Source organism: Taudactylus pleione, unplaced genomic scaffold (assembly GCF_031769625.1).
Source record: "Taudactylus pleione unplaced genomic scaffold, aTauple2 ptg000162l, whole genome shotgun sequence".
Taxonomy (NCBI): domain Eukaryota; kingdom Metazoa; phylum Chordata; class Amphibia; order Anura; family Myobatrachidae; genus Taudactylus; species Taudactylus pleione.
This window is the reverse complement of record NW_028284564.1, coordinates 11513010-11530016: the sequence shown is the minus strand read 5'-3', so window position 1 is coordinate 11530016 and position 17007 is coordinate 11513010. Positions and strand designations below refer to the sequence as shown.

At 43.4% G+C, this 17007-nt stretch overlaps 1 protein-coding gene across 1 annotated transcript in view; it reads right to left on the bottom strand.

Moving 5' to 3' along the window:
* Window positions 1-327: 327 nt before the first annotated feature.
* Window positions 328-17007, bottom strand: part of ADAMTS19 (ADAM metallopeptidase with thrombospondin type 1 motif 19) — a 266057-nt gene continuing 249377 nt past the window's right edge. Inside the window, exons 22-23 of the mRNA XM_088475170.1 lie at window positions 2516-2693; window positions 328-479 (exon numbers count right to left, since the gene is read on the bottom strand). Coding sequence (XP_088331296.1) covers window positions 328-479; window positions 2516-2693 — 330 coding nt within the window. The remainder of the gene's footprint in view (window positions 480-2515; window positions 2694-17007) is intronic.

Sequence of the window (17007 nt, the reverse complement as noted above, 5' to 3'; positions counted from 1 at the left end):
TGAAAGGCCGATATGTCGGCCAGTGTGTACCCAGCATAATTCTGCTTGCTTGCCAATAGCAAAGCAGTATAAAAACAGCCACAAACCACATGGTCAATGAATTGGCAAAGTTAATTTATCTATATAACAGCAGAAATATGTTCCCGACTGAAATGTAAGCAACACAAGAAAAATATGTTATGTGCAAAGCAACTGAGATGCGGGAAAAGAAGAAAAAAATAAATTAAATTGATTAAATTAAATGAAAATTTGGTTGTAATTTGTTAGAAATGTATGTGCGCTTTGTAGGTATGATGTTGAGTGAGTGGCATTCCTCCAAAGCAAAGGTCAACTCCTGTGTTGCATCTTCTGAGCATAAAAGTCCCTACATGTTTCACAGCAACGTTGGTACCATCGCATGTCTTGGCAGAGGTTTTTTTCTCTTATGACTTTACAATATACTGGCCACTGATCCTGAAGACATTTGAAGGTTAGAGCAGCTGCAAATAGAACAAAAGTGAAGTCAAATTTATCTTTAAATAATAACTCTGGAAAAAAAATACTCATTATATATGTTCCTCTTGATGCACAGGAGTGGCCACAGTTCAGCTGTACAACTCAATACGGGGTGGTCTGGCTAAGTGCAGTATTATTTGGCACTTCCTCCTCTCTTTAGGAAGAATATTATTATTGTTCAGTTGACCCAGTATAGATTTAAACTCCTTTAGTTTTTGCATATAGAGATGCAATTGTTACTGGCAATGGTGGGCGTGAGTAGCTGATGTACTGTTGGGGTTACTGAACATTTGAGCCCCACAGTTCTAGTAAAGCTACAGTATAAAACAATAAAACACAAAATGTATTCCCGTCTAATTGTTTTTAGAACAGATCCCAACACACTGATACTTAACCATTGTTAACCAAGCAGGATATTTGTTATTTCATTCTGGTCATTTCCAAACCTGGAATTTATTTTGCTTAATTTTGGAATCCGTTTGCGTCACTGATCTGTAGCTCTGATAGCTGAGAGAATGGGAGATTGTTCAAAAAATGTATAAAGTTTTAAGATGTAAGGTCCAGAGCTGTAACTAGACTTTTTGGTGCCCTGTGCCAGAAAGAGCATTGGCGCCCCCCTCATTTTTCAAAGGGACATAATGCACCCAAAAACATAGGAATAGCCTCATGGGGAAAAGCCAGGGAAGAGATAGGGGAGGCCAGGAGATGCTGGGGATGAAAGAAGAGGAAGCTACAAGTGAGAATGATAATAAACAGAATTTGTCAGGCTCAAACAGCGCCCCCTGCCCCGTGGTGCCCTGTGCCATGGCACTGGTCGCACTACCCTAGTTACAGCCCTGGTAAGGTCCACAAATGGTTTCACTGCACTAGGTATCGTAAAACTATTGTCACTAAAACGTGACAATAAACAGAAAATTAGCATTTTGCAGTGAACTAGCATTGCAATGCTGCCTTTAAAGATGAGGAAGACATTGGGGTAAATTTACTAAAAGTAGATTTTAATTGATTTAAATTGATCAACGTTGATGTTTTGTTTCAGGGGTTAAATCGCACATTTACTAACACTTAAAGGGCGGGATGTACTAAGCATCGCATTAGCAATACGGTATATCCCGCCTGTCTTCAGGTACATACCGCGGTTCATTACCGTGGTATGTACCAAGAAAATCGCAAAGGACAGCTCTCCTGATCAGAGCTGTCCTTTGCGATGCTGCCGGGCAGAGGGACTTCCGGGTTTAACACCCAGAAGTACCTCTGGCGTCTTTCTGCGCATGCACAGAAGGACGAGGGCCACAGGGGCTCATGGGAGGGATCCAATCGGATCCCTCCCATGGGGGATCATCCCGAAAAGAAGTCCATAGGCTTCTAGCGGGTAACTCCACCTGAAGGTGGCGTTATGCTTTGGGACAAAATGGTATTTTTTACATATGGGGAATGTGGTAAAATCCCCGAAAACTGCATTTTTAGGGGTTTTTCTGCATTTTCCTATTTAGTACATCTCGGGCAAAAATTTATATAAAAAATTCTCTGTTAGTAAATGTGTGATTTAGCCACTAAAAACACAAGATCAATGTAGATTGATTTTTAATCGATTAAAATTGTCATTTTGTAAATTTGCCCCTTTGTAGCTATTAATTAGTTTGGTAATTGATTTACTTCAAAATATTCTAAACAAAACAATTTTTTTTTGTGTTTAAACTCTGATGCTATTTGTGGGTAGACGTCAGGTATTCTGTGATACATCTGAATAATAGCAGATGTTTTTTTTTTTTAAAACAAAATATTTCACAGAAAAGCAGACAGAGCAGTATGCTGAAAACACATGTATTGTACCTACAGCATGAAGGAAATATTTACGTGGCAGAGTGGATTCTCTTTTATTACTGACCGTGGTCCAAAAGTTACAAATCACTTCATAAATGTTCTTTGCAGTCTAGACGCACAAAATAAGGATATTGACCTGGAATATAGTTACAAAAACCTTAGATGCATTAATCTGGTAATTATTTTGTGCTCTTACCAAGGCGGGGTGAAGTTATTGTGTTAACATTTATTCTTTCATTACAGGCCTGGAGATGACACGGTCTATACGCTGCTGGTTTTTCAGATGAAAAACATTCATTTCCATGTCTTCCAGTAATTTTGTGCATGCACTGAATCACTCTTGATTGCATGCCTTTTCCACAAGTCACCGAACACTAAGTACAATAAAAAAAATATAAAAATACAAGTTAACATTTATTTGATACCTGAGATGCAGCATTCTATATATAAGTTATATTTAATGTACATGTTAGGTTTTTAAAAGAAAGAAGTCTAGAATAGGCTGCCAAATAATTTTATTCATCTCCAATTTGAAAATGTTATAAACCTTTCTTTTTCCCAAAATTTGCTAAAAATGCATATGGACTAAATTTTCATGTTTTATTATTTTGGAATCCAAGAGACAGATATCAATATTAAAAATACAAGTATATAATGATGAATAATGGGAAAAAGCTGTCTCTGAAAAAAAATGGATTAACTCTTTATTAATTAAAATTTACTAGCATTGAACAAAGTTCTACAGGGAGTATTCAAATGCTAAAAATTCCCATTACAACTTTTTTAATAGGCAAAAATTAAATTTTATTATTCATTGCTGTAGGTACAGTAATGCTTGCTTGTCAGTTTGTTTCCAAGCATAGGATAGCCATGCATAGAAGTATTTTAGCATATGGAGTACGCTCTTAAATAAACTAAACACCATTTAGTAGCTGACTAGGAACAGAGTCTATGCAGCTAAATATACAGTTTAAGTTCCTTGTAGCTCATGCACTTTGCTCCATAGCAAATAACGAAAAAATCCTTCTTATTCAAGCCTCCAAAGGGTACCTTTGGTAGGTGCATAGGTGCACTTTGTGAAAGGCAGGGACAGACTAGAGCTGTCATTTATCCCAAGCATCCCTTATTGCATGCACAATAAAGGTGTAAGGCAGGGATGGGGAACCTCCTGCCCGGGGGCCGTATAAGGCCCTCGGAATTATTTGGTCTGACCCTCTGAGCTTTTTTCTGCTAGCCTCATCTGGCTAGCAGGGTGCCTAGAATGCACCCTGCAGCCAGAATCTATGCAGCAGTGCCGCCTGGGTCACACAGCTGCCCTTACAGCTCCACCGAGCATCCTCAGGATGCTCCAGGCATTGCTGTAATCACCAGCAATTGTTGCCCTGCCCCCATGTGACGTTACATGGATGGGGCATGGCCTGCACAGGGCCCGCGAATAGTGTCATATATATCAAAATGGCCTTCGGCAGAAAACAGGTTCCCCACCCCTGGTGTAAGGTCATGTCTCATGGTGGTTGTTGCAAGTCATGGGGGCATGGCCTCATCGCCTCATCTCTCTGCATGCAGGCTGAGCAGAGCACTTGGAGGTGGAGCTGCTCGGCCAGGCCTTCTAGCTGTTAGACCAGCCCGTCAGGCCATCGACCCTTCTGGCATATGACAGCCTGGCCCTGACTGAGGGGGTATGAAGCTGGAAACACCCACCACTAAGCCAAGAGTGTAGCTAGCAGTTGCTGGGCCCCATATCAATTTTTTCTGTGAGGGTGGGGGCCCAATGATGAACAGCTTTTGAAAACTAGGGAAGTCCCAGATCTGTTGTTTTGAGCATGCACAGGTGGCAGCGCGTGGAGTGGAACCATGTTGGGGTTTTCAATGTTATCTCAGCGGAGCAAACTGAAATGCATCAGCCCCTGTGCATACTCAGGAGAACAGAGTGGATGAACACTTCCAGACTTCAGGGTCCCATAACAGGTGCGCAAGCACTTGCTGAGAAGATAAGACTGTGGCATGGGTGAAACTTGGGAGTGGCAGTGCTTATTTTGTCACAATTTCACAATGTATTTTACTTAGAAATGTATGCAAAATCAACACTGTCCTGGGTAAATCCTTGACAAGTGAGAACCCTTTCTCTAGTCCACTCAAGTGTAAAGCAGAAGAAAATCAATTGAGGAGTAAACTGCTAAATATCACTCGTAGCCCTTAGTATACCTCTAAAGGTGCCCACACACATATTTTCCCCGATTTCGACAAATCATGCAAACAATTCATGTAAAATATGCCCAAATCGTGAGTGTCCTCTCACGATCATGATGCCAATGCGCTTCCCCGCTGGTCGCAGATCGCATCTTCAGATCTGCAGTGCTTAGGGCAAATTTGCCAATCTGGGACACAATGCACTGGATGCACGATAGATCTTAAGTAAGATTGGACATTTTTTACTCCAAATCATGTATAGGACCTGCTGGGGAGCTGCCGGGGGGAGAGTTCAAGGGAATTCGCACACATTGTTGGATCGTGTGCAGATTGCTATGTGTGTGGGTACCTTAAGTGTTTCCATCTATTTCCAGTGGCAACATTGTCACTTCCCTTCTAACCACAGGAATTCTGGACTGGGGAAAATAAATTGTTTATGATAAAATGCTGTCAAATGAAAAACAGGCCAGTCCAGGAAAAAAAATACATAGAAAAATACTAAAGCTGTGTGTGATTCTACCCAAAGTGAATGAAATAGTCATAGAGTATGGCAACTTGGGACGCTGTAACACCAGTGTTAGTAATAGGTAACAAACACAAGTCACAATGTATTTAGGAAACAACTGCAGAAACACATACTAACTAATACAACCATCTTGTTGAAGAAAATGTAAATACACTCAATAAAAGTACTAAATAAATGAGCCACTCCAAAAAGCATGCACAGTCTGTACTAATGTGTCCAGCTGACTTGGCACAGAAAATGCTGCTAACTAAAATGTGAGGAGTCATGTCAACCTAGAGTCACTACTGTGCCAAGCAGAGATGGCCTAACAGGACTCTGATACTATGATATGGAGAAACACTGCTTACTGTGAGGGCAATAGGCCACAGGGAATGCAGCAAATGCAAGGACTATCCTCAAGGGGATGCAATCATGAATGGGAAACTGCAGTGACAGATGGTAAAAGATCTTCAGTATGGCCAAACTCTCTAATAAAGCCAGCACCTGTATAAAAACAGCTGTTTGGTTAAACATCATGTGAGGGACAGGGCCGAATTGATAATGGGTCTGACGGAGCTACAGCTAAAGGCCCCCTTTCAAAATAGCCGATAGCTTCTGATGTGCTGCTGACACCCCCCCCCCCCACATGGTGGCGCAGAGGAAGGCTTCACTAGCCCTCCCTGCGATGCATGTGCATAGTACCTTGGAATCGTGTGAACTCACAGTATGCAACGTCACATGTCACCCTATCACCGGTCCATGCCCAGAAAGAAGCGTACCGACCGTGTCCTTTCAGTAAGCTCCGTGAGGGCTGCCCATCCGTGAACTGTCCTTCTGAGGTGCCAGACTGGGACTGTCATTGTCCTGCTGGTTGCTGGCTGCTGCTGATCGGGGTCACGGAGCAGAAGTGTAGCAGGCTTCTGCAGTGCTATTAATCACCATGTACCACAAGCTGCACTAACAAGACATATATATCTATCTATATATATATTTATATATATAGATAGGGATGCAGTTCAATTACCGGCGTCCAGGATGCTGGCTGATGGAATCCCAACGCTGGAAGCCAGACCTAGTACTAAAGATAGGCGTCTAAATCCAGATGCCTATTTTTAGCCATACACTGAACTTCAGACGCAAAATAGATGTGTAAAGGACTAGAGTGCACAACTGAAAAGCAGCTGGTGCAAAAAGTGTCAAAAAGAGGTACCCTTCACCCTCCATCCTTCACCCTCCACTTAGATAACACAAAATAACAATAGACACCATGCTACCAGCGCTAGTCTTAAATACAATACTTATGATGACCAATATAGTCAACATCCTCCAGGTTTCATGAGCAATGGATGACAAGATGACTTATGAGTTGTTCTTTTCCTCGTAGGTATATAGAACATATGTCCCCAGAAAAAAGAGAAAGAGAGGTGGACATATAGTGAAGTACAATTTAATAAACAATAATTGAAAACATATGTAGCAAGTAAAAAATATCCAAAAGGTTAAATAGTGGCAGTAACCAGCTAATAATGAAACACTGGCATATTAGTAGTAAAACTAGCAGTTTACAATAATGAGCTTTGAATACGAAAAACAGGAATCACCAAATAGCTGAAATAGCAACAATTACCAGCTACAATCAAAAGAGCTGACAATGATCATGAGCATGTGAGGGTGCTGTGACCCAGTGTCTGTCCCGGGGCATAAACTGGGTACTCACCGGTGTCCTTCACAAGATCCGCAAGTTGTCATCAGGTGGGGTCCCGGGTTAAAACATCAATGCATTTCGACCCTCATCCAGGGTCTTTTTCAAGGTCAAAGTCCACAAACAGAATGATCCTGCTAGACCCTTTAAAAAAGGTTTTGACTGGGGGTAATCAGAATCACTCGCTGATTTATTAATGTCAGAAAAGGTTTGTCCAACTCGACTCCTCCTAAACCTATTCCCCCCCTCTCCAATTAGATCTGGACTCACTGCCCGAGAGACAACCGTACACACAGGACTCCTTGTAGTCCTCTTTAATCCTTTTGTACTTTGTTTTCTTAAAAGCCATTAGATCAGAATGAAACAAATCCACACTGCTCTCAATCTTGGACAGCCAATCTACTACAACATCCGATTTCAATATATCTAAACTAGTACTTTCACAGAAGGCAATCTCCTTATCTAATAATTCCAAATCTGCATTGACCTGCTCTATAACCAAAATCATCAATTGGAAAGAGCATTCATTGAGGATCTGACACCACTGTTTGCAGAAATTGACATTGGATCTACCTAACAATCGTGGATTGCGTATGCAAAAGCCAATGGGTATAACTTTTCCTTAGGTGGTCCAGTTTTATGCTACAGTATGTTCCCTTTTCTTCTCCCCCCTTTTAATGTACGATTGTTGCTTTTGTATCCAGGCAATGGTTGTTGCATCTTCCGGCTTTCTGGTTGCCGGGGCAGCGGGTGACGCCGCTTCTGGTTTCCTAGATTGCAGACGGGGACTAGTGTGTGCACACTTCCGGTTTCAACATATACGAACGGCTTGCCGCGCGCTTTTACAGGTGAGTGTTACTTGATTTTGGCAGGTATAAGTATGTTGCCAGTTACCCCTTTATGTGTCCATGAGGAAGGCGTGTGAGTCACGCTGAAACTGCTGTCGGGCTGAAGGATGTGCGTTCCCCCTCTGGATACAATAATCTGTCCAGTTTTACCACCCTGGCTTATTAATGGTGCAGTTTCCTCTCTGTGGGTTACGTGAGTGAACGCACTGCTGTATACATTCATGAGCTATTTTTTATTTGATATTGTATATATATATATATATATATATACACACACACATATTTGAGATTGAGTATATATATATATATACATATATATATATATATATATATATATATATATATTATATGTATGTGTACACACATATATATATATATATATATATATATATATATATATATATGTATATTTATATAAAGCATGTACATATATATATATATATATATATATATCCAAATAAGGGTCAACACTCACTTATAGCCATGGGAAACAGTCCGGCCTGGGTGACCATTCAGCGGTGCCATAGGACACCAATCAATAATCCAATCAAAAAAGAATACACTCACCAGGGCTTCTCTTTTCAGAGTTTTTATAAAAAAAACAGACAAAGACCTTTTAGGAGGTCATAGCATAGTCAGGCAGTACCAGTTGACGTTTCGACCGCATAAACGTGGCCTTTCTCAAGACACCACCAACGTGACACAGGACATGGAAAAACACCACCAGCTTGGCCACCTTATATACCCCTAACAGTACAACCCAATTGATGCTCCACCCCCAACAACCCTCCGAGACCGGAAGTCACGCTTCATATATATATATATTGTGACAGGGACAGCATGCATTCACATGATTAATTAAGTTAATTAATTAAGTTAATGTGTAGCAGCAGGTTTGTGCAGGGATAGAGCAAAAAACAACAAGGTAATGAGATAAAGTCCAGGTTTCCCTGGGATCACTCATAAGCCAAAAGAAAGGCTAATTAGCAGCACCTGTTATCTGTCTTTAAAGTTGTCTCATTGCAAATCCACAATGATCCTGATGGTGAATTAGTCGCCCAGGTTATAGGCCCGAGGTTGACTAGTGTTAGGGATCCTGGACCTGAGGGTACACTAAAAGAACTGTGTTGCTGTATTGAAGATTCTGTGTGCCTGCTGTAACATCTTGCCTGTGAACACTGCACTGACCTGTATATCTGCCTGTGGTGAGAAAATAAACTTCTATTGGATCTTACTCCAGCCTATGTGATTCTTTCACATTTGGTGCCCGAACAGGGACCTTGCTGGATACTACTATGCAGCAAGATCCTGGATACAGTGACCGGATCCATCCACATCAGCAGTGAAATGCATTGCAGGAAGCTACTCGCTGCGCAACGGCTTGGTGAGTTGCATTACTAGTAGCTGGGTGGGTGAGTGTGGCAGCCCAGCCATAACGTGGCAGTTGTTCACATTGATAATCTGTGCAACTTGTGCACAATATAAAACTGCATAATTCCTGTGTATGGGGCTGGGAGCCCAGGGAATGTAGCGCAGTTTTAAGGGAAGCCAGCTGATAGAGATTGCTGGGAATCTGGCTAGCAAGAGAGAGTTAATTAAGCCTGCTATATTTATCCACAAAGTGGAAAAGCAGTGTAATATGGAGGAAGTGGTGAACGTGTTTGCTGAATTGGCTCAGGGCAGCAAACTCTGGCTGCTGGGCAGCAAACTTAAATACAGTTACTACATACTGAATTACAGGATATAAGAAAAGCTGGGCAGGAGTAGGATATGTTACAAAAGCTTAGACAAACAGATGATATTGAGGCATTTTTGTGCATCTTTGATTGCACTGCTGTTCTTTTAACCACTTAACTGACAAATTCTTTTTCCAAAAACCGCTCCAAAATTGTCGGTTTCTTTTATAAAAATAGCAATTTGTATGTTATACTGCAGTGATGGCCATTGACAGCTGTACCATCGATGGTTCAACCATCGTTAGAAGCCATAAATTGTTTAGCGATTGGTCGAGTAAATCTGTATAGACCACAAGTGCCGATATTTCAGAAACATCGATTGAGGTTTGCAATCGATGGTGTAACATTGATGGCCACCAGCAATGTCAAACCACTTGTTTTCAGTCAAACCATCGATGGTTTACAAACCATCGATGGTCGGTTGCCATTCCAAATCAAAGGCTCTGCGATAGCTATCGATTATTTATCAATATATATATATATATACACACACACACACGTGTGTATATATATATATATATACACATATATATATATACATATATATATATTATTGCCTGGCCCTTATACACACGGGCATAATTAGGGAGGAGGAGGAGCTGCAGAGTCCGGAGGGAGTGGCCCTGAACATAGCAGAGTGGCGGCTACCAGAGCCGCCGCTGCTGCTCCTGCACAACAGTGATCACTATGTGATCACTGTAGAGCCGGAGTCGCAGCGGGAGGATGTCTCGCTGGCGGCCCAGATACAGAGCAGAGCGGCGGCTACCAGAGCCGCCGCTGCTGCTTCTTACTGAAGGTCCGGCTGCTCGATCACTGCTGGCCACAGTGATCGGGTCACTGTTGCTAGCCCATGGAAGTTCGCCGGAAGGGGGGTGCTGACGGTGCCCGATCACTGTGGCCAGCAGTGATCGGGACACAAAGGAGGGGGAGCCACTGGTGTAGAGGGACCAGAAGGTCCCTCTGATATAGGCGGCAGTGGGAAGATTAACTTCCCATAGCCGTCTAGTGGCCATTTCTGACTGGTCGTATCAGATACGACCATGTCAGGGAAAGCTCAGTCTGGTATGGTCGTATCTGATACGACCGTGTCAGGCAAGTGGTTAAAATGGCAAGAGGAGGAGTGAGCTGCCAGATTAGCTCCCCTATATGTTGATTTACAGTAACAGTATCTGAGGCCAGCTCCTATCCTCATCTGAAAGAGGATATACTCAGCAGGGTTGGGGTGACTGGTCCAAGTAAAGCCCAGGAGTTTCATCATTGGCAGTTGAACCCGTCTGAGCCTCCTAGGGTACAATTGGCAAAACTAACCAGAGTAAAGCCAGGTTGCAGTCAGATAAAAATTCTGCACAGCATGTGGTGGAAATAGTTCATCTAGACCATGCTATACGGGCATTAGAGCGAATTGTACAACAATGGGCTCCACAAGCTGACCCCCAAACATTTGAGGAGTTAGTGGTGCAAATTGAGCAGTACTTGACTCTTGGGAAATTAAATAAAGCCAAGCAGGGGTTCCAGCCAGTACCCAAGCCTAGAACCCTGGTCTCAGTTGTTAAAGCGAACAACCCACCTCCGGCTGTGTTTTGGTTGCAGCGAGCCCAGATATGTGCGCCGGGACTGTCAAAAGCAGGGTGAACCGATGGACTGCAGTGCAAGAAAAACAACTCGACCTGTGCTCAGCATGGCTGCTGGAAGCATTTCTCAGGTGAAGACTACCTTGTTTCATTTGATAGTGCAAGTGGAAGGCTGGGAAATCTGGGCCATAGTGGATACTGGCAGTGAAGTAATTATCATCCCTGCTAACCTGGTTCCACCCGGGGCTAGTCAGGTGCTACCCTCGGTAAAGGTTATATGTGTACATGTGGATGTAGAAGAATGCCCCCGAGTGCACCTCCTGGTAGTGATAAAAGGGCGATCTCTGAAGGTGGTAGCTGCAGTAGCCGCCAGACCACCCTACCCATTGATACTAGGTCAGAATTTTCTGTTACTACAAGAGGTGGTTACTTGGCATGATGACAGCCGGCGGACCATGTCAGAGGTGTCCCAAGAGCCAAGTTCTGCAGTATCGCAAAGTTTGGTGGCTGTAACACTCTTCTTGGCCTGCACCCAAGTCATCCACAAACATTGGAAAGAGGATTTTCAAATCAACTACTGCTTAATAATTCTATTATTGCTCTAATTTGTAGTGGTGAGACATTATGCAGCCTCTCCAGGTTATTTTCGTAGATGGCTTTGTGTTTGGCCAGTGAGCAGTAGAAGGGGAGTGAGACTGAGGCACAGTGGATTCCCATCAGCAAGGAAGTGTCTTTACAGGACTTTGGCCAAGACCAACACAATGATGGGAACTTGTTAAATGCATTTGATAATGTTGTAGAAGTAAATGTTAATGTAATTACGGCTTTACCAACATAAGTTGTACCATACTTTGCATTGTAAAATGATTTGTTATATAGTGTAACATATTTGCAGGGTAAGAAAGTTGAACAATTGTTGGTTCCCCGGAAACATTAGCAGTTGGTGTTGAAGGCAGCTCATACACACCTGTGGGGTAGCCATTTAGGGGAGGAGAAAACTCTCCAGTGTATTCAGTTAAGATTATTTTGGCCAGGCATTCATGCAGCAGTAAAAAAAATATTGTCAGGAATGTCCAGTGTGTCACAAGACAGTGCCCCAACTAGGGTTTCAGGCACCTTTGGTTCCCCTCCATCTCATTTCTGTACCTTTTGAGAGAGTTAGTATGGATCTGACAGGGCTGGTGGAAAAATCTGCTCGTGGGCATCAATACATATTAGTGGTAGTAGATTATGCTTCAAGGTACCCGGAGGCCATACTACTACGTAATATGAAATCTAGCACTATTGCCCGGGAGTTATTGATGCTATATACCAATCTGGGAATACCAAAAGAGGTCCTGATGGATCAAGGTACCCCTTTTGTATCTAAATTAATGAAAGATTTGTGCTGACTATTAAGGGTAGATAGGATTACCACCTCAGTTTATCACCCGCAAACAAATGGCCTAGTAGAATGCTTTAACCAGACCCTGAAACAGATGATAAAGTAGGCGGTGTCATAAAAAAAGTGAGAGGTGCCCCAATCCTCCAAGGGGTTCAGTCCCTTTGAACTCCTCTATTGGAGGCAACCTAGAGGGATTTTAGATGTGTTACAGGAAGGGTGGGAGCAACAGTCGCAAAGATCCTAATATCGTTCAATCTGTGTCCCAATTGTATGGCCGGTTATGGCAGATTGCACCTCTACTGAACGAACATATTGACAGAGCTCAACAGTGTCAGAAACGCAATTACGATGTTACCACAGTCGACCGGTCTTTCAAACTGGGAGAAAAGGTACTTGTGCTTGTGCCTACTACTGAAAGCAAATTGTGCGCTCAATGGCGAGGCCCTTATGAGATCATAGAGGCGGTGGGACCTGTAAACTACAGGGTACGACAGGAGGGTAAAAGAAAGGAGGCACACATTTACCATGCAAATCTATTAAAACTTTGGAAAGTAGTGCCAGTCAGCCCTCTTTAGTGGCAAAGAAAACCCCAGACTGTAGGGTACCCATTGAGGTCTCCCTCAGTCTTAGACAAAAACAGGAAGTGGTGAGTTTAGTAGCACGAAACCAAGATGTGATCTGCTATTCTGGGAAAGACCCAAATCATGCATCATAATATTGTTACTCCTCCCGGGGTGATAATAAAGCAGAGATCCTATCGCATACCTGAGGCAGAACGGGCAGCAGTAAAATGAGAGGTGGAGGAGATGCTGCACTTAGGGGTCATAGAGGAGTCAACCAGTGAATAGAATAACCTCATTGTCTTAATGCCTAAGCCTTCGGGGGCTTTAAGATTCTGCAATGACTTTCGCAAGTTAAATAAAGTTTCTCAGTTTGAGTCCTACCCTATGCCCCGGGTTGACGAGCTGGTGGAGAATCTAGCAAAAAGCCAGTATCTCACCACTCTTGATTTGACAAAAGGGTATTGGCAGATTCCTTTGACTGAAGCTGCTAAAGCAAAAACAGCCTTCTCTACCCCAGATGGCTTGTTCTAGTACAAAATGCTGTCTTTTGGTTTGCATAGAGCCCAAGCAACTTTCCAGAGGACTATGAATAAGTTACTTCTGCCCCACAGGGAGAATACAGCTGCATATTTACATGACATCACCATCTTTAGCTCTGACTGGGAGTCACATCTTCCACAGGTAGAGGCAGTGTTACAGTCTTTACAGGCACATGGGTTTACCGCTAACCCTGAGAAATGTGCCATTGGAATGGTGGAGGTGAAATACTTGGGATATATCATAGGCAGAGGGCAGGTTAAACCTCAGTCCAGAAAAGTGGAAACAGTCCTCACCTGGCCTAAACCCAAATGTAAATCACAACTCAGAACATTCCTTGGTCTGGTGGGTTATTACCGCAGATTCATACGTGATTTTGCCACTAGGGTGGCTCAACTGACTGAGGGCCTGATTCAGACCCACTCGCGAGTGGCTGTCCGCTCGCAAGTGGGTCGATGGTGTGCACTGAGCATGCGCACGATGGAGGGAGCTCCGTCGTGCGCATGCGCCAGACGCGACGAGCGAAGGACTTTCCTTCGCTCGTTGTGTCTGATCAAAGGGGGCGTGCTGTCGATGTTGATTGACAGCACGCCCCCCTTGGTGGGCGTGCCGGGGGCGTGCCTCCAAGACGGGGGCGTTCCCAAGGGAACGCCTACCGTCAGAAGCCGGCCCACTGACATCACTAGTGATGTCAGTGGGAGTGATTTTGGCTCTGATAGAGCCAAAATCACTCCGGGCCTTGCGGTTGAGAAACTCAACTGCAGGCTCCGGCTCGCAGTGGCGATGGTCGCGATGGTCAAGACCATCGCGGCCATCAACCTGCACGCTCGTATAGGCTGTGGGTGGTGACCCACAGCTATACGAGTGTCCAGGAGGACGCTCCATAATTATGGAGGACGGCCCTCATTCAGAGCGTGCGCTCTGCTCAGAGCGTCCGGCTCTGAATGAGGGCCTGAGTGCCTTAAGAAAATATCCCCAGATCAGATAATGTGGTCTAGGCCAGCAGAGGCTGCTTGGCAGGTTTTAAGACAAGCCTTGTGTGTAGAGCCTGTTTTGCAAGCTCCTGACTTTAAGAAGCAGTTTGTGTTGCAGACTGATGCCTCTGAGACAGGCTTAGAAGCAGTCCTTTCCCAGAAGGTAGATGGGGAGGAGAAAGCTATATTCTATCTTAGCCGGAAATTGCTGCCCAGAGAACGCAAGTACTAATCTGTGGAACAGGAGTGCTTGGCGATTGGGTGGGCAGTAGATTCACTAAAATATTATTTGTTGGGACGAGAACTCCGGCTAATCACAGATCATGCTCCCTTACAGTGAATGCACACATATAAAGAGGTGAATGCCCGAGTGACCCGCTGGTTTTTGGCTTTACAGTCATTCAAATTTGAGGTACAGCATTGACCTGGGAAACAGCATCACAATGCTGATGCCTTTTCCAGAAAGTTTGTTGGTCCCGAACCTCCGAGAAACTGTATAGTGAAACTAGGGGAGGAAGAGGGGGTGCAAGGCGAGCTCTGGAAAGTGGTAGAGAATTGTGTTCCCGGTCATATGACGCATATAGAGGTGGGCGAGGCAAAGAGCTTGCCTGACAAAGTTTTAGCTTCACCGGGGTGGTTGAAGCTAAGGGGCAAGGAGTGTGACAAGGACAGCATGCTTTCACATGAAGTTAATGTGGAGCATCAGGTTTGTGCATAGATGGAGCAATAGACAGCATGGTAATTAGATCCAGTCCAGGTTTCCCTGGGATCAGTCGTAAGCCACAAGCAAGGCTAATTAGCAGCACCTGTTATCTGTCTTTAAAGTTGTGTCAGTGAAAATCCACAATGATCCTGAAGGTGAATTAGTTGCCCAAGTTATAGGCCCGGGGTTGACTAGTGTTAGGGATCCTGGACCTGAGGGTACACTAAAAGAACTGTGTTGCTATATTGAAGATTCTATGTACCTGCTGTAACATCTTGCCTGTGAACACTGCACTGACCTGTATATCTGCCTGTGGTGAGAAAATAAACTTCTATTGGATTTTACTCCAGTCCATGTGATTCTTTCACATTTGGTGCCCGAACAGGGACCTTGCTGGATACTATTATGCAGCAAGATCCCGGATACAGTGACCGGATCCACCCACATCACAGTGAAATGCATTGCAGGAAGCTACTCACGGCTTGGTGAGTTGCATTACTAGCAGCTGGGTGGGTGAGTGTGGCAGCCCAGCCATAAAATGGCAGTTGTTCACATTGATAATCTGTCCATGTGTATATGCAAATTGTGCACAATATAAAACTGCATAATTCCTGTGTATGGGGCTGGGAGCCCAGGGAATGTAGTGCAGTTTTAAGGGAAGACAGCTGATAGAGATTGCTGGGAATCTGGCTTGCAAGAGAGAGTTAATTAAGCCTGCTATATTTATCCGCAAAGTGGAAAAGCAGTGTAATATGAAATATATACAGTATATATATATATATATATATATATATATTTTTTAGTTCTCTTTCTTAAAATGTGCGGAAACTGCAATTTAAGGGCAGATTAAAGTATGCCTAAGATGTACCAAAGCAGAAAAAAGGAGATATCTCTGTCCGCTGGGTGCTCCCGCAGCAGCCGCCCCCACCTACTATGAGGCTGCCCTGCCATAGAGGGATCTTGCAATCCCTCTCTGGTGTGCTACAGGATGTCCGAAAATGCTTGACAGCTTTTGCCAAAAGAGGAAAGCAGTAGCCGCAAGGAGATCCGTAGAAAGAAGTAAAGTGATCATGGATACGTTCACTTTACTTCTTCCTGATTGACAGGACAGGCTCTTATGAGAACCATTGTCCCAATAATTAAACAGAACAAGAATCCCTATTGCTGTGATTTGTGGTGATTATGATTCTTAATTTTCAAGGGCAGACCACATATTTTAATAGATATGCCCCTATAGCTATTAGTAAGGTAAAGTCTCTCATTTTTTTTCATATAGAGAAATTTCCTATTCATACCATCACTAAGTTACCCCTCTACTAAATAAGCTATTTAGTAGAGGGGTTACACATTTACATGAGCATTAAGTGCCATTTTTTTGTCATATTAAAATCATGTTAAAAATAGTATTTCCCTTTGTTAATTTGTAGACTATCACATTAAGTGAAGAATGGAAAGAGATTGAGGTTTTGAAGGTAGGCACTAGTCGCCCCCCTCTGCACTGTCCACACCACCTATGCAGACCACACCACCACAACACTAGTCTCGCACCCCATATAACTAGTCAAACTCCCACGGTGCTGGTCACACCCTCTTCCGTGGCACACAGTAGGCCCTTCATAGATTTAAGCTCAAGGCCCATGTGGACCTTAATCTGGCACTGGTGAGGGGACATCAGTTTTTTTGACTGCATTGCAAGGATTTTTACCCTGAGAGCCGCACAGCCATTTCCATTAAGGACAAGGACGTACGTTTTGAACCAGCTCAGAGCTTTTGTTCTTCAGATTTTATCCTATAATTTATTGGGATCCATTTTACACCTCCATTTACACTTTAGCAGAAAAGCATATTATTCCGGTGGCACTCCGAGCAATGTAATAAAAAGTTAAACAAGCACACGATTGCTATAACAAAACCATTTCACAAGGTTACATCAACAAACATACACTCTATCAACAAGGCAACAAGGATACAAGAA